The following is a 27,694-nucleotide window of genomic DNA, read 5'->3' as shown; positions in this document are numbered from 1 at the left end:
TAATAAGTCACTTAATTTAATTTATTATTTTAAATATTTTTTTATTAATTATTTAAAAAAAAAATAGGCCTAACCGACTGGACCCCAATCCGGTCCAGTCCCTTTGGGTGTTTGGTCCGGTCCTGTCCGGAAAAATGATGGACCGAAAAATCGCCGGACCGAACCGAACCAGACCGTTTGCAACCTTAACCGGAGTGGACAAAACCCGGTACCGGCCCAAACCCACCGGTTCAGTCCAGGTTTCTTTATAAATGAAGCGACAATGAAGGCGGAGAGGTAGATTACGGATATCGAACTAACTTTTGAGGTCTACGGTTGTGCAGAGAATTAAAAGATGTTGTACACAAGTTACTTATTCCAAGGAGAGGTGGCGATTTGGTGGAGTGCCAAGAGACAATCGCTTGTCATGGAGTTGGGATCCATGGAAGCCATTACTTGGGAGAGATTTAAGAAAGAATTCGTTGATCGATATTTTCCTGCTATAGGGAGATAGTAGAAATAAAAGGATTTCACCAATTTAGTCCAGGGCAAGATGACTGTTGAGCAACATGCCACTAAATTTATGAAGCTGGGAAGGTTTTTCCCTCATCTCATTTCTACGAAAGAAATGCATGCATGCAGAGCAATTTTAGGATGGATTACAACCATGCATATGTATGCAAGTGGCATGTTTAAAAGTACATGACTTTCAGAGGATGATGAATGTGGCCTCAATAGCAGATCGCAAACACCACTATCAGATGGTTGTTATGATGGGCCAGAAACGGAGTACGTTTTTGGGAGAAGGAGGCAGTTCTGACTTGCCCTGAAAGTTTGTGACAAGGATGGGGTACACCCATCAGTTACCCCAAAGTACGCTTAGGAGGCAGAGCTCTAGTATGTAGTCACTGCCATAGGTCTCACAAGGAAGAGTGTCGTCAGGCTTCAATGTCATGCTATAGGTGTGGCCAGATAAGGCATTACGCCAAGGATTGCCCTCAAGCAGTTCAAGAGAAAAGGACAGGCCCCATAGGAGGACAGGGAGGACAAAGTCAGATGGTGCATGCGAGAATGTATGCGTTAACGCTAGGAGAGGCCGATGAGGATGCTCTAGAGACCCAGAAGGTAGGCGTCATCACAGGTATGGCCCCAACCTAAGGTTAATTCAGTAGTGTTTGAGGCATATAGTCATAAAGATCGATAGGTATAATCATTTCAGGGCGAGTTAGGATGTTCGAATACTACGCAAGTACCTTGTTTGGTTTGGATGTGTCCCAGTCGTTCGAGTCTACTACATTTGCTAGGACAAGTGGTCTTTGGACTATAAGCCGATGCTACAGAGACTCACTGTAGCATTACCAACTGGGGAGGTAGTATCTTGCACCACGATAGCTACGAGTTGCCCACTAGAAATAGGTAGAGTAGTTATGGAATCAAACTTGATATTATTCAATTTGCTCGAGTTTGATATTATTCTGGGGATGGATTGGTTGCTTCGAAATTACGCGAGTATAAACTATCAACAACAGACATCAATATTTCTTATGTCCAGAGAGGAGGAGGGCAAGGTATTTCAAGGCAGTAAGTTACAGTCAATGCCAAGAATATTTTCGTCATTTCAAGCCAAAAGAGATTTGGCAGGAGGAGTAGAGGCTTACTTAGTTCACATAGTGCTTAAATCGCTTGAACCTAAGGAAGTACAAGGAATGCCAGTAGTGGATGAGTTCCTCGAAGTGTTTGAGGAATTGTAAAGATTGCCCCGTTTTAAGGAAGTTGAGTTTTCAATTGAGCTGGAACCAGGAACAGCTCCAATACACAAGGCACCGTATAGAATGGGGTCGTCAGAGTTAAGGGAATTAAAGAGTCAATTACAAGAGTTACTGGCTAAGGGATTCATTAGACCTAGTTCATAGCCTTGGGGAGCATCGGTATTGTTCATTAAAAAAAAGGACGAGACTCTTAGAATGTGCATTGATTACAGGGAATTGAACAAGGTAAGGATAAAGAACAATCCCTTGCCTAGGATAGACGACATGTTCGATCAGTTATAAGGAGTTTCAATATTCTCTAAAATTGACCTTAGGTTCGGTTACCACCAATAAGGACTAAGGAATGTGACATATCCAAAATGGTGTTTAGAATGAGGTATCAACATTTTGAGTTCACCGTGAGGCTATTTGGTTTGGCCAATGCTCTAGCAGCATTCGTAGATATAATGAATAGGGTGTTCAGGCCATTCTTAGATACGTTCATGGTGATGTTCATAGATGATACCCTAGTATATTTCAAGGATGTCAAAGAGCATAAGAGTCACTTGAGGTTGGTACTGGGGAAACTGAAGGAACACCATTTGTTCGCCACACTCAGTAAGTGTGAGTTCTGGTGAGAAGAAGTTAAGTTCCTTTGTCATGTGATATCCAAAGAAGTAATCATAGTGGATCCAAGTAAGATTGAAGCGGTTGTAGATTGATAGCATCCCACAACGGTACATGAAGTTAGGAATTTTTTAGGACTAGCCAGCTATTATAGGAGATTCGTAAAAGGATTTTCTAAGCTATCGCGTCCATTTACGGCGTTGACAAACAAAAAACACCAAATTCATATGGAACCAGTTATGCTAGCAAAGTTTTGAGGAACTAAAGAGAAGATTGACCGCAGCCCCTATATTGGCACTGCCAGAATCCTATAAACCATTTGTGGTGTTTAGTGACACGTCAAAGTATGGGCTAGGATGTGTTCTAATGCAAGAAAGAAGAGTAGTGGCTTATGCATCTAAGCAACTGAAGGATCATGAAAGGAACTACCCTAACCCTAATTTGGAGCTGGCAGTGGTGTTAATCGCCTTGAGGATTTGGCAACATTACCTTTACAGGAAAACTTGTGAGGTGTACACGAACCACAAAAGATTGAGACATCTCTTCAACCATAAAAACCACAACATGAGACAAAGAAGATAGTTGGAGACTCTAAGAGATTATTAGTTTGAAATCAAGTATCATCCGGAAAAGGCCAAAATGACCACCAATGCACTAAGTCAGAAGTCTCGAACCAGAAATGCAGGAGGATCTGCGGAAATAGACTCACTCCTTGAAGGAATGAGGAAACTATTAGTAGAAAGTTCACAACAAGAAAGAAGTCCTCGTCTTTATGCAAGAGTTAAGGGCAATAGACTACAATGATTCAATGGATTAGCAAAGGAAGGACCTAAAATTGTTCGGAATTCGACAAAGGGTCAAAAAATCAAAGGGGCCCTTGCATTTTAGTTTGGGCAAGTGCGGAACCTTGTTTTACAAAGTGCGAAGAGTGGTTTTGGCGAATTTGGAAATTAAGGAAAAGATACTCACAAAAGCCCATTCAACACCATATTCAATACACCTAGGAAGCACGAAGATGTACCTGGACCTGAAGAAGAATTTTTGGTTGGAATGAATGAAGCGGGACATCGCCCACTTCATTGAAAGGTGCATCATGTGTAGACAGGTGAAAGTGGAGCATTAGAGACCTGCCAAGGGTCTGCAACCCCTACCCATCCCAGAATGGAAATATAATGATATAACTATGGACTTTGTAGTTAGGTTACCCCGAACTCCTAGAGGCAAGAGTGCAATTTGGGTGGTCATAGATAAATTGATCAAAAGCACCTATTTGCTTCCAATCACTACTAGAGACACTTTAGGGAAGCTGACTCGACTATATGTTAAGGAAATAGTTAGGCTTCAAGGTGTGCCTAAACCATAGTGTCAGATCATGAGCCAAAATTTACATCTCATTTCTAGAAAATTTTGCAAGCAACAATGGGCACTAAATTGAGATTTAGTAGTGCATACCATACACAGACTGACAGACAGTTGGAAAGGAAGATCCAGGAAGTGGAAGATATGTTGAGGGCTTGCGTATTGGATTTTAAAGGCTCTTGGGAGAACCATGTCCCACTTATTGAATTTGCGTATAATAACAGTTACTAGGCAACTATGCAAATGGCCCCATATGAAGCCCTATATGGAAGGAAGTGTAGGTCACCTATATGTTGGGACGAAGTGGGAGAAGGTAGGCTTATGGGACCAGAAATGATAGAAGAGATGAAAGAGCAAGTCAAACTCATACGAGAGAGAATGACTACAGCACAAAGTAGACAAAAGCTATGCTGGCATAAATTGAAAGGAGTTCTTTGAATGATGTGAATTGAGATTATGAGATTTCCAAGTGCCGAGTCTTACCGTGTGGATTCTACCTTTTTAAGTGTCCATCTGATATGGGTATCTCGCTCAGACTTATTTGTGGATTCTGATCTTAATGAGATACGATTGGTTGAGTTTCCATGCTAAGCATGATGTAGACAACGGATCTTTTTAGTTATATATTTTATAGTATATACAAAATATAAATATATAAAGAAATATATATATATATATATAGGCCTTTGCCTTTTATAGCGTCCATCTAACACGAGTATCTCGCTTAGACTTATCTGTGGATTCTGATCTTAATGGGATACGGTTAGTTGCGTTTCCATGTTGAGCGTGATGTCTTTCTAAATTTTATCTTGAGCCCATACAGTGTGTTTGGTGTAGTTTTATCCATTAATTGTCCTCTCTCATGTGAGTCCCACGTGATTCTGCCTTTGCTCGCCAACTAGTCTTTCCTTGTCTACCACACACACACACATACATGTATGTATGTACCCAACAACAATCATACCAAAGAAACCCAAACCTGAAATGCCCATGCAAATTTTCACTCGGTCGGGTTAGGATTGAAAACATTGCATTGGCGGTCAAGTTCTGTACCCCTATTTTGTAGTCAAGGTTAATGAGGTGAGAACATAGTGATCCTCCTATGGGTTAATCCATAAGATGAGAGTAGTGGAGTATGGGTGGTGGGGTGGCTCAAAATCAAGGGTTACAAACCAGGTAACAACTGCATTTTTAAAGGTTTGATTTGGAGGAAGCCTGCTAGAACCAAGAATCCTCAGGGCGGGCTTGGGTTTGGAGAATGGTTGATGGGTGTTTCAAGCATTTGTGATTAGAGTGGGCAAAAATTAATCAAGAGCAGGAAAGATTAAGGACTTTCTAACCAAATTTTTAAATGGGTTGAGTTATGTGGTGCATTCGGCAGAAACTGAAAGTCCATCCAAGCACTTGGGAGGTGAAAATGGATTCCCATACCTTTGGGACAATAAGTGTGTAGTCTTCTCATCAACACTGCACCAAAAACGACGCATTATTTTATCACAAAAAGGGGTTTAGGGAGAAAAAAGGTTGTGTAGATGGTGTACACGATGAATGCAACGATTATAGATTGGATGAGGGTGAGTGCCCTCCAACTGCAAGGATGGACCATCTCATCCATCTCACGAGTGTCTGGACCAAACATTGTTTCGGCTCAAATATTTATTTCTTCCTAGACAAAACCGCCAGGAAAGACAATTAGAAATGCAGAGCATCTCCTTTCAAAAAAAAAAGAAAAAGAAATGCAGAGCATCTACCGGAAGACCCGGCCCAAATAATTGTCCATGGTGGAAGCCGATTTTATCAGTCTAAAAAACAAACAGGTTGCAATTAAAAATAAATGAACGGAAAACCTTAGTTATACACGAATATCTCAGATCATTCTTCCTAGTAGGCTTCGCTTGATGATCAAGATCATCTCTTTGATCAACATTTTGGTCGACTTACACCAAGGGATCCCTCTTAATCCTAATGCCCCCATAATATAGTGGTAATCCAGCATGTCTGATGCACGAGTCATCAGTTAATGCAGCAGTTATCAGTTATCAGTTTAGAAACAGATCATCTGCTCAAATGTACTCACACCAAAACAAAGCAACTATAATGTCTGAAAGTTTTATGTACAACTATGATTGCCTTAAAGCAGAAAATGAAAACTCTGCATGACAGGCCATTCATTCTATTTCTAACAGGATAAATTAAGAACTTCATAATGGTACTACACCACATTAAGGGGCTATATGGTGGTTAGGCGCTCACCACAAGTTATAACCTTAGATGACAGAAAATTCCCATTCTGTTATCAACTAGCGTGGGCTGCATTGACCAAACAGCTGATCTTTTACATTGAAATAAATTTCTCCAAAAATTCTTACTCATCTTCATTATCATCTTGATTGTTCGGGTGGTTGTGCTTTTGAGCATTATACATGTCAGCAACCTAAAAAAATAAGAAGGAATATTAAAAACTATAATAAATAAATGGAGTTCAAACTGATAACTGGGGTATGAATAGTTGAGAATTTCATTTTTTTTTTTCCTTGTTTGTTCGTTCTGTAACCATATAATCAAATGATCAGATAATGAGGATTGTTCTTCACCAGCTCAGATGAAGAGGACTGCTCAGGAGTCTTGTCTTCCCGAATCCGAACCAGGCGTGGGAATCGAAGAGAAATGCCCTTCCACAAATTAGCCAAAGCACCTTGTTAGACTGAGGATATCAAAAACAATCATCTCAAAAAAAAAAAAAAAATCAACCTTATCAGGATCCACAATGCCAATTGCAGCACGATGAACAGGGCTAATAGTCAAGTCTGCAGCTTTGACCTCCCAAACCTAGAAGACAATTTACGCAAAAGATGAATGAAAAAGAGCTCCACTTCTGTGTCTACAACAATCATCTAAGCTATTATTGGTTTAATTTCTTCAGGTTTTGGCTTTTTTAAAAACCCAAAATAACATGCATAAGATGTGTTATTTTCACTCCTCTTTACATCTGAATTCTTCCTAAAAAACCATATGGCAGAGGCCAAAGGGGAGAAAAACCAAACAGGATTCAGAAGAGACCAAAGAATATAACCTCCAAAATTTCATTGTATCCAACAAGAATTTGAAGTCCCAACTGTTGTACTCGGTTGACAATAGGTATCTGGTTAAAAATACTGTATCTAATTTGTTTAGTATGTATAAAATACTCTAACCCCAATAAAAAAGGATAAGGAAATAATTTGCACATATCAGCGTGTAGAGCATCAATTTTCCAAAGCAATAAGAAGCATGGGGGGGAGGCCAAAAGCTATGTATAAACAAAAGTAGAAAGCCACAGATTTGTGCACGACATATACTTTATTTTATTTTTTTTAAATCTCCATGTAATTAAGAGCTTCAGAATAACCTTCATGACTTTTGAATATTCTATTCACTACAAAACTTTCAGTATTCCCTTCGCAAGGATTGCTGCTCATTGTGCATAAAGCCCATGAACTGTGGTTTTATGATATATAAGTGATGAGACATCTAACAGTGAAAGGGGAACCTAAAATACCGAGGGTGTCAACTAAGCCAGTCTAGGTCCGGGCTACTTGGTCTCCCAAAGGCAGTGCCCAGAGGAAGGTTATAAAATTATTATATTGTGGAGGTAAAAAGGGTCAATGAGATCACTTACTTTTCATCACAAATCATATATTAAAAGGACATGACTCAAGAACTTCAAAATTAGCAACTAATGAAAAAGATATAAGGGAAACAAATGCACAAAGATAGGAGTAAAGGAACATTCATAATGAACCAAAAGATAAGATTGTTACCTCAGTGGGTTCAAACCATACATCTGGATTCATTGAATCTGCATACCGGAAGTACGGCTGGAATGGAGAAGAATGTTAAAACTTAGAGGTAGCATGAAGAATTTTCCAGGAGCCCTAAGCATACACAGCTCTTCAGTGGCAGAATCAAAAGGAAAGAGAAGGACAGACCTTTGGTTTAGGAATCACTTTAGAACGTAGACTGGCAGAACGCTCTTCAAGGATTGCTTCAGTAAATCCCGTGCCTACAAATAATTGGATGAAAATATCACACCAAATGACATTAGATTAGGTACTCAATAGCCAGTGACAGCCACAGAACCACGTATTTCACTCACCTATTTTACAAATGCTTTGAAATTCTTCATTATTACTGTCATAACAAGCAAGGAGAAAAGCGCCATAGACACCTAAAGAGAAACACTATATTACCATCAACAAGACTATGGCTTGAACTTAAAACCAATTATTGAAGAGTAAACATCATACAGAAAGAACTGTTAAATGGAAGTGAGGATAACACAGGATTTGGTTACTAGTAGAGTTTAAAAAGATAAACAGCAGCATGTGCAAGTATCACTTCATTTTAACTGGTGCATTTTTGTAGTTACCTGTACGCTTCCCACGGCCATGGAAAGCTGCAATAGGTACCAAATCTAGCGAGTCCCCAATACTGCAGAGACACCCAATTAACGAATATAAATTAGTAAGCCATAATAGGCACCTGTACAAGTTGATAGCCTGATATATAATCTTTCTTAATGTAATTTCACCCCTCACCTATCCATGTAATCTTTCTTCAATTTTAACCAATTGAGTGACCGCTTGGCTGGCTCATATGTAGCATCTCTAGTCAATGTTTTAATAATTAAGCCCTCACAACTGCAAACAAAGATAGATTAATAATATTGAGAGAGGAAGAAGTTCAATTTAAAAGTTATTTTTTTCTATAGAAATTCAATACAGATTCAGTAGGGTGCTCATCATTGAGATGCATTTGCACTTAACGTTGCTATAACAATATAATTCAATGGCAACATGGGCACATTGACATACTTGAATAATACTTTTTTAAAAAAGCTACTTAAATAATATTATCTTATGATATGCCAAGTTCATGAGCAGTTTGCCACCTGCCCACCCAAGTCAAGAAATGAGTACCTTGAATCAACAGCAGTGTCAAGAAATTTCTGTATTTCCTCAAGATCATTTGATATTATTGCGGTTGCAAACTGCAAAAATCCACGCTCTTCCGCGAAAGAGTTGTAAAGGTGCTGCATAAAATGAGAGGCACACAGGCAAGATCATATTACAACAGTCAGACTCCGCTTTTTGATAGAATCGAGACCAAAGGGAAAAATTAACAGGAACATATAAAAACTATGCATGCACAGAAATATGGTTAAGACTTTATAATTGTCTTCCTGAATGATGTTGCTTGCACAACTGCACTGTCATGCAACCGCATTAATTAGGTAATCACTAGAAGCCACAAGTCCCTATGACAGAAATAGTCAAAAACATCTACGTGACCTCCAATATCCTCAATGCTGAACTAGTCGTGAGGATGGCTCCATCAAGTCATCTCTTGCAGACTTGTACCAATTTTATCATGAACAAACAATATCATATCTTGAAAAAGACTTTAGCCAACAGGCATCAAGCAGGAAAGACAACCTTATGCATACTTTAGACAACATCAAAATGTTCTTGTCATATTTTATAAAAGTTCATGTTATTCACATATAAATTAAAAATTAAGATTAAGAGCATGATAAAATGGGTATTCGTGAAGAAAGACTATCACGTGCAGAACCCATGGAACTGAAAACTGTTACTATAAAAAGTTCCAAAATTGACTAAAAGATAACACACCAAGAAAAAAAGATACTAAAGTTAAAGGGGAAGAAAAAAGAAAAAAAAGAAATGAAACTTCGCTTGGTAAAATGTAGAAGTCATACCTCCCTACGAACTTTAAGCTCTTCCTGAAGAAGCGGTTGGCCATTAAGATACAACATATCAAAAGCAAATATGCAAACATCAACCTTGATATCACTCACAGCCACATTTTTACGAGCTCGAGTGATGAGGACCTGCCATAATATTCATTCATAAGAATCTCTTCACCAATGTAGATAAATCCTAGTGTCAACTACTTGGGGCAGGTCACCTAAACGGCATTATTTATAAACAAAGAAGAAACCGATAAAAAGAGCTCTTCAAAAGTTTAAATTTCTGTTCCCTTTACAATGATAGAAAACAAGAACGGGTAAATAGATGGTCCTGAGCAATAGAATAAGGCAAATAGCACAAAAAATATTTTATATAACAGACTGGAGAGTAATTGGTAAATCCCAATTGCAAATACAAAAGCACTTTTATGAAACCATCCTTTTAATATATAATGCAATTTTATTCAAAGTCCAGAATGACACGACTTTGAATGACACAACCCAAGTACACAAGAAGCATACAAAAGGATACATCCAACTATTGAGAAGAAAATAAAATCATTGAAGCTATATAGCAAGAGAACTGGGAGCTATTTTGTACAGCCATCCAAACATAAAGGGAGTTGAATATTGAGGCTTTTAACTATGAGATCTTCCTCTTGCTATCTCAAATGCGTAGGCATTACACTGCTGCCAAATATAACACATTAAGCACAGTGGAACAATCCTCAAAACTTTTATATTTCTATGACTGCCGAAAGTATTTCACCAACAAGCAAACAACTGTTCCACCCGTTGGGGCATGACCGCACAATACAAAAAGTACCGAGTAGTGAAAGCCAACAAATCCCTAGCCACCTCACAATGAAGCAGACGATTATCAATGCTTTCTCCACTCTGCTTGCAAATACAACACCACACCAATTCTACAGTGTGCCTGTTTTCCTAAAGCTATTATCCAAACAAAAGAAGTACCCTCAAAGGCGCCTTATTAAATTAAATACTCTTCCAAGTAACGAAGACATTAAGGATTAGTGCAGTGAAGAAAGACTTGACCTAGAAGGTCTGTCTTTTTTTACTCAACAGACTTTGTCAACACCACCACATAAAAGAATCCAGCTTGTTAAAAAAAAAGAAGAGAACAATTCCACCTTGTGATCATGTGCTGATCTGACATGTAACAAGCGGGGGGGCGGGGCGGATGGGGTTTTTTAGACCCAAATTTTTTTTGGTCTAAAAATCTTTTTTAGACCCAAATTATAATATAATTTAAATAATAAATTAAAATTTATAAATATAAAAAGAACTTAAACTCATTAGAGTTAGACTTTGGATTGTCTTGACCTCCTAGGCCAACCTTTATATAGGAGGCCAAGGCAATACAATAGTCATCCTTAAGCAATGTGGGACTTACTACTAAATCCCACATTGCTTAAGGATGACTATTGTATTGTCTTGGCCTCCTATATAAAGGTTGGCCTAGGAGGCCAATGGATTGATATAGGAGGCCAAGGCAATACAATAGTCATCCTTAAGCAATGTGGGGCTTGGCCTCCTATATAAAGGTTGGCCTAGGAGGCCAATGCAATCCAATGACTTGAATACAAGTTTAAGTCTTTATTAAATTGTATATATTTATATACAATATATATAAATATATATATAAATAAAAAAATTATATATGGGGAGCGGAAGCAGGGGTAGGGTGGGGCCCCGCTGGGGTCATCCCGCCCCCCGCCCCCACTAGGCCCTCTCCATGCGGGGCGGGGCGGAAGCAGGGCGGGGCAGCGGGGGCGGGGCCCCGCTGCCCACCCCTAGTGATAATGGAAGAGTGGAATGCTATCAGCTGCTATGAATTCAGGGCTGCTATCAAGTTTTCTGATTGAGACTAGAAATGATGAAGGATTTATCCTGCCTCATCGTCTCTCGCAGACAAGTCTTTTGTGAGGCTATCTAGAATTACCTTTGTCACTTGCAACGTATTTCCTTTGCTTTGAGGCCATTACAAGGCTGAAAATCAATTCGGCCAAGTCAGCATCGGTATCAATGGAAGCAGTGGATAGTATTAGAGGTTTTACCAGCATTCTTGAGTGTAGGGTTATCATCTTTTCCATGAAGTATGAGTCTCCCGTTCGGGGTGCCATTCAAGGTATAATCAAGTCGGGATGACATTATGGAGAGGATGGAATGTCACCTAGTGGTGTAGCTCAACATCTTGGAAAACTTCAACAATACTTCCTGTGGAGCTGAGTTGGCAATGAGTTCAAGTTCCACCTAGTTAAGAGTGGTGTATGATTTGCACCCATTTCATCAAGATGTGTGAAGATTAGAAATTTGCTTTTGTTTCACAAAAATCTTTTGGACAATCGGTTATGGAATTACGCTACAAACACACGAGAGAGAGAGAGAGAGAGAGAGAGAGAGAGAGAGAGAGAGAGAGAGGCTTTGTGACAATTGGTGGTGGATGCTAAGTATGGTACTATGTGGGCGCAGGTGTTCAAATGAGGCTAGTTGGCCTTTTAGGGTTGGGGCGTGGAAAACATTAGTAGGGTTGGATAAGATTTCTCTCATTTTGGAAACTATGAGGTGAGTTTCGAGTCTAAAATCAGATTTCGGTACAATGCATGGTGTGGACACAAGCGTTTTAAAGACTTTTTTTGGTAAATGCTTTGAAGACAATCTTCCCAGCATTGTTTCGTACATCTCATTGTAGAAGGTTTCAGTTGTGTAACAATTGCAGGTCTCTGATAGGCCTGCCCCACTAGTTAGGCCATGTGGGCCTGGAGTCCAATCTCACAATACACCTACCCACCCTTTTTTAAAAGCAACGTCTCTCAAGAAGCTAAAGTCCAAGAATTCACCCCTTTGTCCTGCTCAGGCTCTGCACCAGTTGGACCTTTGATACTCTTCTGCCACCATTTGCAGTATTAACTCCATTGACACATTAAATGTTGGAAAATCATAAAAGGCCAGAAGAATTTTTGGCCCTGGTGAAATTGTTCAGGCTTAGCTCTTGCTCCTTTCCACTATGCGTAACACAAATACCCCTCCTCTTTACAAAGCTCCAATGCGTAACCAACTCAAAAAGGAAAAATAATAATAATCTGTTTAGCAAGCTAACTTGATGATGAAATGAAAGGAATCCTGGGAAGAAACTGTACTAACTCATTGGAACAGGTTTGAGAGGGGGAGATAGAAGAGAGAACCCTTAAGGACTAAAACTTGTACTTTGACTAGTCCAAAAACTAACCAAGAAATCAAGAAAAATTTTAATGCTTTCAAGTATTACATATCCAGGACACTACTGTATGCTCAATTCCAATAGGGTAGGATGAGACACCCTTTTTTCCCCTTTCTCATGTTCATATCGTTCATTGCAACTCTCTAATATACAAAAATGGCATATGAAACAAAAGAAAATCTTTTTTCTTTTTTTTTTTCCTTTTGATAAGTGAAACTTAAGAAACCTTCTAATAGAATGAATGAAATTATTACGCATAGCGCTTTCCTCCATTTTATTGGGTCTTCTAAGATTAGTACAAATTCAAGGCAGTTATATGCAAACATATAAAGATTTTTTTAGATATAAAAAATTAAAAACATTCAAGGCAGTTTCCTAAATAGCATCTTCCTAAATGGAGTCACCATGTCACTGCCTTGACGAAGTTATGTGGATAACCCTTAATAGATTGATCCCACTTCTTCATGGGCTATCTAACCTAAATTTGAGTTCCAGATATTTCCTCTCTTACAGACCACTTTGTACATACCTTTTGTTGTTGTTGTTTTTTTTATTGGCACCGGCTGTCGAGGAACAACGTCCCGACTAATCCCGGGGGTGCATAGGCCCTGGGCAAGGAATTTCTCGCAAGTGCACCTAAGGTAATTTAAGGGGAAAATCCCCAGTCTGATGGCCACTAGAGATTATTTGCACCCAGAAGAATTCGAACCTTGGACCTTGGAGGGAGCATACCACCAAGACCAAGACCTTTACCACTTGAGCCAACCCCTAGGGGTTTTTTGTTTATTTTTAAAAGCAAGTATTTTTATGGTTGAAGCATTTATTTCCCATGCTCAACAGTGATTCGTAAAGAATCCAGTTTCCTGATTAATGCAGAATTATTGCATGTGTAAAGAATGATATACCTCAACTAAATGTGAAAACAATTTACCTGGAAAGGCAGAATTTTCTGTTTTTCACGGTCGTAGGCAACAAGTTCACAATCCAGAACAAATGATTGAATAGATGGCTTCTTTAACCTGCATACTGACAGTAAGATTAGCAACAACTAAAAATGACACACCATTTACGAGACGACTTTAGTAGTATCTTAACATGCAAACTAGAAATACAAAATAAAGTTCTTAGAAAGGTTAAATTTGTTTCAGAAATATGACAACCTTCTTTATTCCTTAAGATGAATTGAGGAATCCAACATAGGTGATCAGACTTCAGACCTACGTTTTACACTATTTGATACAAACCACATTTGGTTTCAGCAAAATTGTAACTATAAGGTACACAAATCCTATCAGAAGATGGATGAAACCATTAGTATAAAACAGAATTAAGGAAGTACAGGATTATGGATTATCATTCAGAACAAAACAAGAAGAGACCTGACACTGAAAGTACACACAATGCAGTGCTTTAGCCCAGAAAACTCCTAAGAACGTCCTGATAAAATGACCCGTAACCACTGCTAAGTGCTAAGTCTTATGACATTAATTTGCAGACCCAAGGCCAGCATGTGACATAAACTTGCAAAAAGAACTTCAAAAATGATTAGTTGGGTGGAAGTAGAATTTTTGGAGGGGGTAAAAGTTAATTTTTAGAGTCTATAAAAATACCCTGTAAATATGAACTTAAAGGAGCTTCTCAAATTTTCACATTAGCCTTTTTCTCCCCCTGGATAAAGTTATAGAACAAAAAGCTCCCACACTAGTTTGACATTCTATTGTAACAACAGGTTCTATTTACCCATGAGATTTTCTCAGCAGACAAAAAATATGCAACCCAGATCAAACTTGATATTCTATGGAGATTGCTGACGATACCATTCAAACATACATTCAACTTACCCAACAGGAAATACTGCCAACAATAGAAATCTACCTTGAAATTGCAATGACAACGTCAGGAAACTTTCCAGTGTTTCGCTCTGCATTTCGACTATATATCTCCACTGAACCATTGTCCATATAATGGATCTGTGCCAAAAAGTTAAGCTATAACACACGCTATATACCATTTTGATAGCATAAAGTTACAGTTAGTTGTTTCACTAGGTATTATCACCTGGGCACGTTCTCCATCGTATTTGTATTCACAGGTAAATTCCATATCCTGAAACTTATTTACAATCTCAGATACCCCCTTGGTTGGCTTTGCTAGCATAGGTCCAAGTGGGACACCAGGTGTAAAGTTACATGCCTTTGGAAGATTCCATACACCACCACTAAGAAGAGCAGGAACTATCTTGTCATAGACAGGGAGTATAGAGTATACTTGTTTAACAATCTTCGCAGCCTGATGCAAGCGCAATCATTAAAAAAATTAAATATGTGCACAAAATAATGCAAATACAACAGAATAGGCACAATAACTTAATAATAATGACAAGGGACAGTATTTTTGAGGTGAGATTAGCGTGACAATGGGGAATCTGAAACACTTAGAAATTGAATCTAAACTCTTTTTGTTGAAGACAAATGGAAATTTCATGATTATTACTGAGAAGAGTCGGAAGGTCATGAAAGAGGTGGTTGGGGATGAACACAGTGTAGTGGTTTGCTAAATCATTGGAGAACTGCTTGAAGGGTGGAAAAAAGGATTTTTACGCTACAAAACGGGAGGGAACCAGAAGCTTCATAGCGCAGAGATGCTCCAATGCCCGCAGTCGAAACATGGCACTAGTGGAATATGGAAATGGTGGCAGATAAAATTTTATCTTCATACCGAAGGCAACGGACAGTATGGGATGGAGGAAGATGGCAGGTGCATTGAGAGAGGGCAATTGTAACAGAGGCCAGTTGTAATAGAGGCCAGTTGTTTTTGGGGCCAATGGTGGTGGCGAATCATTCGAAATTGTATAAGGATGTCCTCAATCAATCGTTGGTCACGGTGCCGGTACGAGTGCAAAAAAGGGGCAATGGGCATGGTGGGGTGGCGGCATAGAGAGGAGATACAATGAGCCACCATAACAGAAATGGCCTTGGGAAGGATCTCCGTATTACTGGCACAACAAGCAATCGGGGGGCAAGGTGGGGGTGGTAGGCCTATTGTCAATATGTCAGAGGTCGACATGCATAGTATGCTTTTGGACATGAGATCGCAAATGAGGCATTTGCAGGAGAAAATGGACTGCTTATACGCTATGTTGAGGAGAAGAAGGAAATGGGCTTGGGTCTTGGAGTGGTAAGTGGACTAGGCAAGGAAATGGGCTGGCTCCAATGGGCTTCACAATGCAAGGCTGGGTTTTGCAACCCAACCCATATGGAAGCCCAGAAGAGCTTGCGAAGCTTCGGGGCCCTCCTAGCGGCACAAAAAGGGTTGCCTGACGCTAACAACCCTTTGGGTGACTGACCAGTGTCGGTCCCGATCGACCCCCCGTGGACCAATCCACTTCCCAGGTCTTCCTCAAACCCAAGTGGTTTCCTCTCTAGATCCGACGACAACTGACTTGGGGCCCTTTGGGCCAGCAATGGGTCGCCGACATCGATGACTCAACAGTGTTGGTCCCAACCAACCACCGGCAAATCAAACCACTTCCTGGGTCTTCCTCAAACCCGAGAGTGGTTTCCTCTCTGGATCCACCAACAATTGACTTGGGGTCCTCAGGGCACTCACAGAAAAGGTCGCCGGACGCTGGCTACCCTTTAGATGACTTGCCGATGCAGATCCCTGTTCCAACGAGGGAGATTAACATGAAGGCTTCTGGAAATGAGATTTCTCCATGCTCGTCGTTGTAAATGGTTTGTCGCAGGTCTCCAAAGGTTCCTTGCAATCGGTCACAAGCTGTGGTAGCCCCTCAGTCGGTGTTCCTACCCAGAATGAATCTAACGAAGGGTCTATGAGAATATCTTGGAGGCTATCCGAGGAAGGTGTTCCTACCCCTTTTGAGAATATCCTGGAGGCTGGAAATAGGGGTCTGTGTAGGTGTGTGATCTGCAGTTGGTTTGTAGGGAGCCAGAGGAAGGTGTTGCCTGCTCTAAGGAAGGGACAGGGGATGACCCAAGCCCCTTATGTTCTATGTTACCAGGTTCACATTGGGAAGATTTTCAGTCGGATTGGGTCCTCCAGAAATTGGATGAAATACAAGAATGCATAGAGATTTCATGTGACGTTTTAGAAGATCAATTCAAAGCCCTTTTCATTGCTACAAAATCGGGCCAGACTCTCTTGGCCAGATCTTATGCCAAAAGAGAAAGGGAGTTAAGGAGACTAGCTTGCTCTATTAATTATGAAGTTTAGGAAGGTTGTGCAAGTAAGGGAAGGAGTAAGGGTAGAGTGAATACCTGTGATTAATGAAACCAAAGATTTTATCATGGAATGTAAGGGGATGAATGATCTGGGTAAGCGCCTCCGTGTTAAAAACTTACTAAGAAATTGGAAGGCTGATATCATGTCTTCAAGAGACCAAGCTGAAGTTCATAGATTGAAGTATTGTTAGAAGTTTGTGGGGATGTCTTCACATGGGCTGGGTTTATCTCACCTCCAAAGGAGCGTCAGGAGGTATTCTTCTACTGTGGGATACAAGAGTCGTTAATCTGGTTGAGGAGTATGTCAGGGAACATTTGGTGGCCAACTCTTTTAAAAATATGGATGATAGTTACAAGTGGTCTTTTGTTTGTGTATACAGTCCTAATGTGGACAGCAATAGAAGGTTCCTTTGGGAGGAGATTGCTGGTTTGTGTAGTTGGTGGGATGGGTCATGGTGTATTGGGGGGGATTTTCATATCAATCATTTTCTGGGTGAGAGGTCAGGGGATTCTTGTATCAATTCGGCAATGGCAGAATTGAGAAAAGAAGATAAAGGATCTCCTTTATCTATCTTAGTCATGGATGTACTGAGTAGAATGCTAAATACAATCGTGGATGGGTCTTTTTTCCTGGATTTTCAGTGGGCGGTACTTCCTCTAGGAGTGTCAATGTATCTCGTCGTCTCTTTGCTGATGATACTTTAATTCTTTGTGAGTCGAATCCTAATAAAATCCGTTCATTGAGAGCTCTCTATCTTTGTTTTGAAGCTACTTCCGGCCTTAAGGTGAATTTGCCTAAATCTGAACTGGTACCGGTTGGCTTGGTAAACCATATTGGAGACTTGGCTGAAATCTTGGGTTGTAAGGTTTCTTCTTTGCCTATGAAGTACCTCGGTCTCCCATTGGGGGCTCCTCATAAATCCAAAGTAATATGGGATGGCATGATCGAAAAAATTGAGAATAGATTGACTGGTTGGAAAAGAATGTATATATCTAAAGGGGAAGAATCACTCTTATTAAGAGCACGTTATCTAACCTCCCGACGTACTTCCTTTCATTATTCCCTATTCCGGCTGGTGTGGCTAATAGGATGGAAAGAATCTTCCGTGCTTTCTTGTGGGGCGGATTGGGGGACGAGAAAAAAATCCACTTGATTAAATGGGACAAGATTTGCACTCCCCTACCTTGTGGAGGTTTGGGCATTAGAAAGCCGAGTATTTTCAATAAGGTCTTCCTTGGAAAATGGTTGTGACGGTACCATCAAGAAAGCGAGGCTTTATGGAGGACCACGTTGATGCCAAATTCGGAAGTACTTGGGGAGGTTGGATCTCTAATGAAGGGCAAGGATCGCATGGTGTGGGTGTATAGAAATTTATTAGGAAGGGCTGGGAGGATTTCATTCATAATTTCAGATTTGTGGCGGGGCGTGGAACTAGAGTCGGATTCTGGGTTGATGTTTGGTGTGGCAACGCTGCTTTAAAGGAGGTTTTTCCTTCTCTTTTCAGAATTGCATTGCATGAGGAGGCCTCTATTGCTGATTACATGGACTCTTCGAATGGCCTACTGCAATGGAATGTGTCATTTACCAAAGCGGTACAAGATTGGGAAGTGAGAGACATTTCTGATTTCTACAGCATCTCGTATGCACTGAATTTGGAGCATGGTGTGGAGGACAAACTGCTGTGGACACACCTTGGGAACAAGAATTTCTCGGTTAGGTCTTTATATAAGTCTATGTCTACCCACTCTTATCAGAATTTCCCTTGATTTGGAAGAGCAAAGTGGCCCCTAAAAGCTGTTTTCTTTGGTTGGCTGGCCTCTCACGGAAAAATTCTGACCATAGACGGGTTGAGGAAGCGTGGTTTCTTCATAATGGATTGGTGCTTCATGAGCAAAAGGAATGGCGAATCGACGGACCATCTTCTTCTCCATTGCGATGTGGCAAAGGCTCTATGGGATGAAGTCTTCTTAAGGCTGCACATTGCTTGGGTGATGCCCAAGAAGGTGGTGGACCTATTGGCTTGTTGGAGCGGAACAAGGGAAAATTGTCAAGTAGCGGATGTTTGGAAGATGGTGCCCTTATGTCTTATGCGGTGTATATGAAATGAGAGGAATGGAAGATGTTTTGAAAATAGTGAACGCTCATTGGAGGGAATTAGTGACTCATTTTTCCAAACTTGGTTACTTTGGACTAAGACTATTGTATTAGAAGGGAGTAATTTTAGTGACTTGTATGCGTCTTTTTGGTTCATAGGATGTAATAAGGTATTTCTCTCTTGTATATCACCTGTGTACTTGAGCTATGCCTAATTTTGAAGACCAATAAACTTTATTAATTATCATAAATAAATAAATAAATTTCAAGGGACTAAAATTGGATCATTGACTAGTATTTTTGAAGTAAGGTTTCATTTATAATGGAATCAAGGAAATGAGTCTATACTCTAAAAAACACTAGTCAATATTATAATTGGAGTCCATTGGAATTTGTTATAAAAGGCAAGAACTTCTCATTCCCAAGCATGTGAGATCTCATTCACCACCTTCGCTTTCAATACACAATCAAGGATATTACAAGCTCAAACACAATCAAGGATATTACAAGCTCAAACTAATGAATACATTCACCATTAACATCACAGACCAGGAGAACTTGACACTGTGACAACACATGTGCCCCACCAGCTAACACTACTCAAACCCACTAAACCACACCCAAGGAAATAAACAAAGAATATAAGAATTTAAATTGGGCCGAGTTGATCTCTTGTTTATGTTGATTAAAGACCATCAGACCATTAAACTCAATGTCATGGAACATGGTTAGCTGAAGGTATTGGACTCTCCTACCCTCGTCAATGACCTTGATCAAGGAATCAAGAACTTGATATAAGTTTGATTTAATTTAAATTAAAAAGAAGGCAATCAATTCTACAAGAAAAATAAAAAACGTGTACTAGACATTGCTAAATAGTACGAAAGATGTTGTACCAAGCTTTTACTTGTTATAACGTATTTCATTGGGTTATTTATGTGGATATTCTATAATCATGCCAATAAAAACGAAGATTGTTTTAACTCCTCTCTCTTCCAACAAATAGTTGAACATGTTGGCCCCATTGCATGTGTAAGAAGAGTGAGGAAATAGTGGATCACCTACTTCATTGAGAGACTGCTCTATGGAGCATGATCTTCGATCCCTTTGGGGTTAGTTGGGTGATGATCTCCCAGGTGGTGGAGCTTCTTTTTTTTTTTTTTTTTTTGATGAATAAAAATTTTGTTTTTTTTATTGAGACAAGTAACAAGGCAAAGCCAAGTACACAGGAAGTATACAAAAACTGAACTATTACATGTCAGGAACTAGAAAAAGAAACAAAAAAAATCATGGACACTAGTTCCATTAAATACCATAGCTGAAGCCCACTGAAATAAGGAATTAAAGAAAAAACATCTAAGTTCATCCACCAAGCATTCCTTATCTTCAAAGCATCGACCAGTCCTCTCAAACCGAAATACACCACATAAGGCATAAAGGTATCATATTCCAAACAGCGGCTTTTTGCACATTACCCCTTAAACCTCTTCAGCAAGCAAAAAGGTCCACCACCCTCCTAGGCATCACCCAAGTCATACCGCATCTATTGAACACTTCATACCATAACAACCTAGTTACATCACAATATAATAATAGATGATCCACTGATTCACTAGATTTCTTGCACAACCCCAATCCAAAACAATTAATCCACGCTTCCTGAGATTATCCAACGTCAAAATCTACCCTTATCCAACCTTTGAAGGCACCTTAGAGCATCCTCAATGAATTAGCTAAAAGCTAAATCCATCATATATTTAGCTATTAGACAACAAAAACCAACTGCAATGGATTAGCTAAAGCCAAAAAAATTAGACTTTAGCTACAATAACTTCCAAAATAAACTCCATTCTTAATGGTTACTGTACATAGATCAAATTTATATTTTATTATTGTTTCTCTTTCTTCTTCTCATCACAACTGCCTTCAAGCAAGTGCTTTTTATGAAAGATTTTGTGCATGAATGTTTTCCTTTCCTTTTTATGATGTCCTTTTTATTTACTACCAAGATGGCATTGGCCTGCATCGATAACCATAAGTCATGAATATAAGATGCTATATTTTTAAGTTTTTAATAATGTACGGCTTCATGTGTTTGGATAAAATTAAATAAATTAAATATGATAAAATTAAATAAATTAATAATTATAAATTAATAAATAAAAAAATTAAATATTTTTTTAAATTAACATTATTTTATTACTATATAATGAATAAATAGATAATCCAATGTAGAGATTTGATATGAATGAAATAGCCAAAGCTAAATTCATCTCATATTATTTTAAGGAAAATTCTATTCCTAATCCGGTTTTGAAATCACACCACATGATTCTACGTGGCAAACCCAGTCTAATAAAAGTCTGGTTCAGTAGCTCCCTCGAAATCAGTAGCCCTAACACTGGAAAAATCTCGTGAGAAAAATCCAGAAATCCCTCAAATCCCTCTACTAGCTTTCCCTCCTCTGAATCCCTCTCCCCTGTGTAGTCGTTCGGCTCTCCCACGTGAGAAATCCATCTGAGAAATCCCCTCCCACGTGAATAGAATCCCCCCTTCATCGATCCCCTCTCCCTCATGAACAACAACTGTTATAAACGAAAATTTCTTAGAATCTTAAAAATTTAAGGGAATAAACAAAATCTTAGAAATTAGTGATTGCAAATTGCCACGCATTAGCCGGAACACAGAGAGACGTAGAGAGAATGGAAGTGGGAGCAGTGAAGAGATACCAAGAGAAAGGACGAGAAGAGAGCGCAGCCACGATGGTGGATTGCCTCTCAGATTCTTTGAATGATTCACCATGGAGCTATTTCATTGTAAAACAACTTTAGTTTTAACCAACAAGTAAGGAATCCCCACTCGTTTACTGGTTGGCTCCTACCTATGCTTTAAATTAATTTTGAATTTGACGCCGAGCTATTTCATTGTAAAACAACTTTAACTTTAACCAACAGGTATGGAATTTCAACAATCGCATTTCTGGGTTTATGAGTTGAACGCGGTCAGTCAGTCGTGAGCAATCAAAGAAGCTCTGCTAGCTTCTCATCGGGGGAGGTCGTTCTCGTTAGCGACCATTGTCGTCGGTCGGTCGTTTGTCAGCACGCTAACCATTGTTGAGGTCTGTAAAGCTAAAACGCGTGCGTTTTACAAAATAAATAAAAGCCATGTCATCAGGGTGTGTGGTGTATGTGAAGTAGATGGCAGATGAGCAGAACTACTCTTATTTTAATGTTATATAATGAAAAAATAGCTATTCTAATGTGAGGACTGAATGTGAATGGCATAGCCAAAGCCAAATTCATCTCACGTTAGCTAAAAGTGTCCTTTAGCTTTGGCTAATCCATTGAGAGTGCTCTTACTCTTCCAAATACCCTTCCAAGGAAAAGAATGAACCTCATTCGGCCTAGACAGCGTCTTATACCAAGAACGAACTGAAAACTTCTTGTTACCAGCATGCATTCAGACCATCTTATCCCTCATATCCCTCCCAAGCTAAGTAGCATACAATAAACCAAACAACTTAGAAACAGCTCCCATTTCCCAAATCCTTCACAGCTCTAGAAAATAGAACATTCCAATGAGAAGAGCCACTGGAACAATCCAAAAACTAAGTGACGGAAACATCGGGATTCTAAGAAATACGAAAAAGATTTGGATAAATAGCACAAAGAGCCCTACTACCACACCATGGATCATGCCAAAAATGAATTCTAGAGTCGTCCCCAACCACAAAGATGACATGTTTTACTAAAGCATCCCAACCACTCCTAATATTTTTCCATAGCCCCACACCATAAGTACCTCTTACCTCCTTAGAACTCCACGGCCCCCAAGCACTCCCATATTTAGAATCAATCACAGCTCTCCACAAAGAATCACACTCCATTTCTAAAAATATAAAGTGATCCCATCTCCGACGCTTCTCGCCGGAGTTAATCATCCCTCTCAATTTTAGTCTCCTCTCTACACTTTTTCTACTCCTTTTCCCTTCTAATTTCACAACACTTCTCGTCGAAAATCTCCTTCCATTCATTTTCTTCCTCTTCTTATTTTTCCCACTGATTTAAGTCCTTTTTTCTTTCTAGAGTTGCTATGATGGAAGGTGATAGGAGATTGACAACGGAATAAAAAACCTTCACTTTTTCGAAAGAGGGCGGAAACAACATTTCTATTACCGATAGTAGAAGGATGGTTAAGTTTATTTGCTTTAGTGGGTCGTCGGCTTTATCATTTATGGGTGGCAAAGGTGATGGAGGAATGCCTAAAACTTTTCCGGCATGAAGGTTTTTGCAAAAAACTGAGGATGGGCAATGGTGTTCTCACCATTCAACATCAAGTTAATTCTAGGGGCAGTTTTTTGCAACTGGCTGCATTTGGGAACGGTTGGAGGAGGGGTTTTTTTTGTTATCCCTGAAGGCTCGAATGGCAATGGATGGGAAGGATTTGCATATTACACTCGTTTGGTTGTTGGCTTCAAGGCCCATGTTTTTTATAATGCAAACAAAGTGCAGGATTCCCACACTCATCATTCTCGAATTAGCTGAGGGGAGCCTGGTTACAAGACGAATGTGGGGAGGTTCTTCCCTCCCAAAGGTGCCTCGTATGCTTCGGTTTTGAGGTCGCCAACTTGTTCTACGGTAGGGAGCAGTTCTACTGTGGTGGTAGACAAGATTTGGAATAAGGGTAAGATGCTAGGGGGTGAAGGTGACAACAAACGAAGGCTTGCTCCACTTGTGGACAATCGTCATTTTGTGCAATCTGGCATGGGAGGTGGGGGGTACTCTAACAAGTGCTCAAGGGTGGGGGAGGTGGAAGGGATCCTATTGGCTGTCAAAGCACAGTTGTCGAGAGCTGATCTGATGAAAAAAGTTGATATGGGCTTGGGCCTGGTTATGGGTTTGGGTCGCAGGTTGCCAGGGCTTGTCGAGAAGACTGATGTTAACACAGACAGGGTCAATGGGCCTGTGGAGAAGCCTAATGCTAACACAAACAGGGTTGATGGGCCAAACTCAGGCGGGTCGGGCCCGAATATCGGGGGGCTAAACCTTCACCCAAAGTGTCTATCTCGGGCTCAAAGGCCTCAAGCTCGCTAGGGATGGTTCCAGGCACCTTGCCATTGTCACAAAAAGGGTTGTAATGTGGAGCAATTTCCGATCTTGGTAGGGGCGCACAACTATGATGAGGTGTCGGCTCCAATTGGGTTGGCTCAGATCAAAGCTTCAGCTTGTCCCCAGGCCGCCAGCAGCTTGCTATCAACACAGAAAGGGTCGCCGGCAATAGGAGACCTTCTGCTTTGTAATGTGGAGTAGTTTCCAGTCTTGGTAGGGGTGAACAGTTGTGAAGAGGTGATGGCATCAGCTAGGTTGGCTCAGATCGGAGCTTCTGCCTATCCTCAGGGCAACGATGTCCCTTCATAGCCTTTTGACTGCCCTCAGTCCCCTGCTTATCATGCCACTAATGTTAGGGGGACACAGTCAGTTGTAGCTACATTTGGTGAGGTTCCTTCTAGGGTTTTGTGTACTTTGGAAGACGAGGATGGGGCTCTTTTAGATGATGCAGCGCTCTTGGTTAATGGGTCTTTGGATGGGTTTGAACTGCAGTTGGTTTGCAAGGAGATTGGGTTTGGTGACTCTTTAAATGAATTGGAGGATTCTGGCAACAAGCCTAGCCCTATCTTTTCCTTTCCTCCAGCGTCTTCATGCGCTGGTTTACATCTACACTAGGTCCTCCAGAAGGTAGAAGAAATTCGCAATTGTGTAGGGATATCTTGTGAACATTTCAAAGATCAATTTAAAGCCCTTCTTATTGCCATTGAAGCAGGATAGCCCTTCTAGCTACATCTACCTCAAAAAAAGAAATGGAGCTTAAGAGACTTTCTTGTTCTATCAATTACGATGCAAGGCAAGGAAGTGGCAATAGGGGGAGGCACAATGATAGGATGAATCTTGGTGTTTTATGAAGCACAAGATTCTTTCATAGAATGTTCGGGGGCTGAACGACCCGAGTAAGCACCTCCGGGTAAAGAATCTAATCTGGAAATGGAAGGTTGACGTAATTTGTTTGCAGGAGACTAAGTTGAAGTTTATTGACAGAAATATAACAAGAAGTTTGTGGGGTTGCTATTACACAGGATGGGCCTCTCTTGCTTCCAAGGGTGCCTCAGGAGGTATCATAGTGATGTGGGATAAGAGAATAGTTAATGTGGTGGAGTATGTCGGTGAATTTATGGTGGCTTGTTCTTTCATGAATGTGGAAGATGGTTTTGGGTGGGATTTTGCTAGAGTATATAGGCCTAATGTTGACAGTAATAGAAGGCTTCTTTGGGATGAGATTGCTAGTTTGAGTAGTTGGTTGGATGGCGCGTGGTGCATTGGAGGGTATTTTAACACCACTCGATTTCCGAGTGAAAGGTTAGGGGACTCTAGTACTGGTTCAGCCATGGCCATGGCTAGCTTCCCAGCTCTAATTTTTTAGTTGGATTTGGTTGATCTTTCTTTGTCTGGGGAGACTTCACTTGGTCTAATGGGAGGGCTTGGTCCTAGGTTGGACAGATTTATTGTCTCTCCTTGGAAGGCTCATTTTCTTAACCTATGCTAAAAATGTCTTCCTAGGCTATGCACTGATCATTTTTCCCTCTTATTGGACTGTGGGAGTCTTCATGAGGGGCGGAGGTACTTTAAATTCGAGAACATGTAGCTGAAAGTTGCTGGGTTTAGGGGCAATGTCAGATAGTGGTGATCCTCGTATCAATTTTCGGGCACTCTTGGCTTTGTTTTAGCTAGGAAACTTAAAAGCCTTGAAAAATTATTTGAAAAGATGGAATATGTAAGTCATTGGGAACATTAATGATCAGCGGAATATTCTTTTTCAGGAGCTGCGGTGTTTTGATGAAAAAGAGGTTGATGGGGCCCTCTCGGTTGAAGACATGGCAAGGAAAATGGTTGTTGTGACTGAGCTGGAAAAAATACCCTTATAGAGGAGATTTCTTGGAGATAAAAATCTTGGGCTCTTTGGTTGAAGGAAGGGGACAAGAAAATTGACCACTTGCTTAGGCATCACTAGCTCATCCTTCCTAATATTGCCATTTCCATTATTCTGGTGAGAACCAGAAACCTCATACACTGGATTCATCAATCCCGACAGGTAAGAAGCTTCACAAAGGGGGATAACACCTTTGTATGATGTATGCGATATCACCTTCTTACCTCTGGAATCCCAAACAACACCACCATTGTTTGGAGCAACTCTGTTTTCAGAAGCAAAAACAGAGGACTTAGAATCAATCATCTCCCTCATTTTCCTCACAAAAACCTGCCCAACCACACCCTTTCCTCCCTTCTGGAATCACAATGATACCATTCCCCATACTAGTGCCAAACTCAATCAACTTCAAAAACCTACCATAGGCATTTTGACACCTTTGAACCAAAAAAACTCTATTTCCCTCACTTCTAGTCTAGTAAGATTCCATTTTGCCTGAAGACCTCAAACAATCCTCCACCACTTTTACAACTTCCTGCTCTTCTCAGTAATACAGAAAAAGTTACCACATTTCCTACTAAACACGAACATCTTAGCTTCTATCCAAAAACTATGATCCATCTTCATCTAACTAATGAATAAACTAAAAGAAAGAAGAAATCAAAACAGAGAAACAAGGAAAGATTAAGGATTCTCCCCCCAAAACTCTTCCATACTTTGAATCAATTACAGCCCTCCACAAAGACTCCCCTTCTTGATGATATGGCCATAATCATATCCCTATTGGTTCTATTCAATGGTATGTGAGGTTTATTAGAGCTGTACAAGATTGGGAGGTGGGGGATATTACTGAATTTTACAGTGCTTTATATGCACTCAATTTAAAGTCTGGAGGGGAGGACATGTTGCTTTGGACTCACTCGGGGAATAAGAACTTTTCGGCCAGATCCTTTTATAAGGTTATGTCAACCCGCTCCTCCATTGTTTTCCCTTGGAATAGCATTTGGAGGAGTAATGTTCCTCTTAAGATTGCTTTCTTTGGCTGACGAGCCTCCCACGGGAAAAATATTGACTATCGATAAGCTGAGAAAGCGTGATCTTTTTATAACGGATTGGTGTTTTATGTGTAAAAGAAACGGAGAATCGGCGAATCATCCTCTCCTTCACTGTGACATGGTTAAGGCTTTATGGGATGAAATCTTTACTAGGTTTGGTATTGTATGGGTAATGCCTAGGAGGGTGGTAGATTTATTGTCATGTTGGAGAGGAATTAAGGGCAATCATCAAATCACGGCTGTTTGGAAGATGGGTGCCTTTATGTTTAATGTGGTGTACTTGGAACAAGAGGAATGATCGTTGTTTTGATAATAGGGAACATTTGATGGACGGGTTTAGGGATTTTTTCTTCCATACATTGTTGCTTTGGGCTTCGGCTATTGTATTGAATGGGATTAGTTTTAATGACTTTTATGCTGTTTTTCACAGCTCTTAGCTTGTAATTAGGTTCATCTCTTGTATGTATACCTCCCATGTACTTGGGCTTTGCCTAATTCTGTGGATTAATAAATTCTTTTTACTTATCAAAAAAAAAAAAAAGATCACTCCTGATAATACCCCCCCGGGTGGTGGAGCTTCTAACATGTTGGAAAGTGAAGTTTAGTTACCATCGGTGCA

General features: G+C 40.1%; 1 protein-coding gene across 1 annotated transcript in view; it reads right to left on the bottom strand.

Moving 5' to 3' along the window:
• Nucleotides 1-5,786: 5,786 nt before the first annotated feature.
• LOC108989700 (DNA ligase 1) overlaps nucleotides 5,787-27,694 on the bottom strand; it is a 39,018-nt gene continuing 17,110 nt past the window's right edge. The window contains exons 5-17 of the mRNA XM_018963411.2: nucleotides 14,762-14,992; nucleotides 14,579-14,673; nucleotides 13,635-13,722; nucleotides 9,472-9,603; nucleotides 8,672-8,784; nucleotides 8,291-8,392; nucleotides 8,122-8,183; nucleotides 7,849-7,920; nucleotides 7,682-7,755; nucleotides 7,514-7,570; nucleotides 6,465-6,542; nucleotides 6,308-6,385; nucleotides 5,787-6,147 (exon numbers count right to left, since the gene is read on the bottom strand). Of these exons, the coding sequence (XP_018818956.2) occupies nucleotides 6,079-6,147; nucleotides 6,308-6,385; nucleotides 6,465-6,542; nucleotides 7,514-7,570; nucleotides 7,682-7,755; nucleotides 7,849-7,920; nucleotides 8,122-8,183; nucleotides 8,291-8,392; nucleotides 8,672-8,784; nucleotides 9,472-9,603; nucleotides 13,635-13,722; nucleotides 14,579-14,673; nucleotides 14,762-14,992 (1,251 nt within the window). The 3' untranslated portion in view covers nucleotides 5,787-6,078. The remainder of the gene's footprint in view (nucleotides 6,148-6,307; nucleotides 6,386-6,464; nucleotides 6,543-7,513; nucleotides 7,571-7,681; nucleotides 7,756-7,848; nucleotides 7,921-8,121; nucleotides 8,184-8,290; nucleotides 8,393-8,671; nucleotides 8,785-9,471; nucleotides 9,604-13,634; nucleotides 13,723-14,578; nucleotides 14,674-14,761; nucleotides 14,993-27,694) is intronic.

This window comes from Juglans regia, chromosome 14 (genome assembly GCF_001411555.2).
Source record: "Juglans regia cultivar Chandler chromosome 14, Walnut 2.0, whole genome shotgun sequence".
Classification (NCBI taxonomy): Eukaryota; Viridiplantae; Streptophyta; class Magnoliopsida; order Fagales; family Juglandaceae; genus Juglans; species Juglans regia.
The sequence above is the reverse complement of the archived record's forward strand: the minus strand, read 5'-3'. Positions and strand labels throughout refer to the sequence as shown.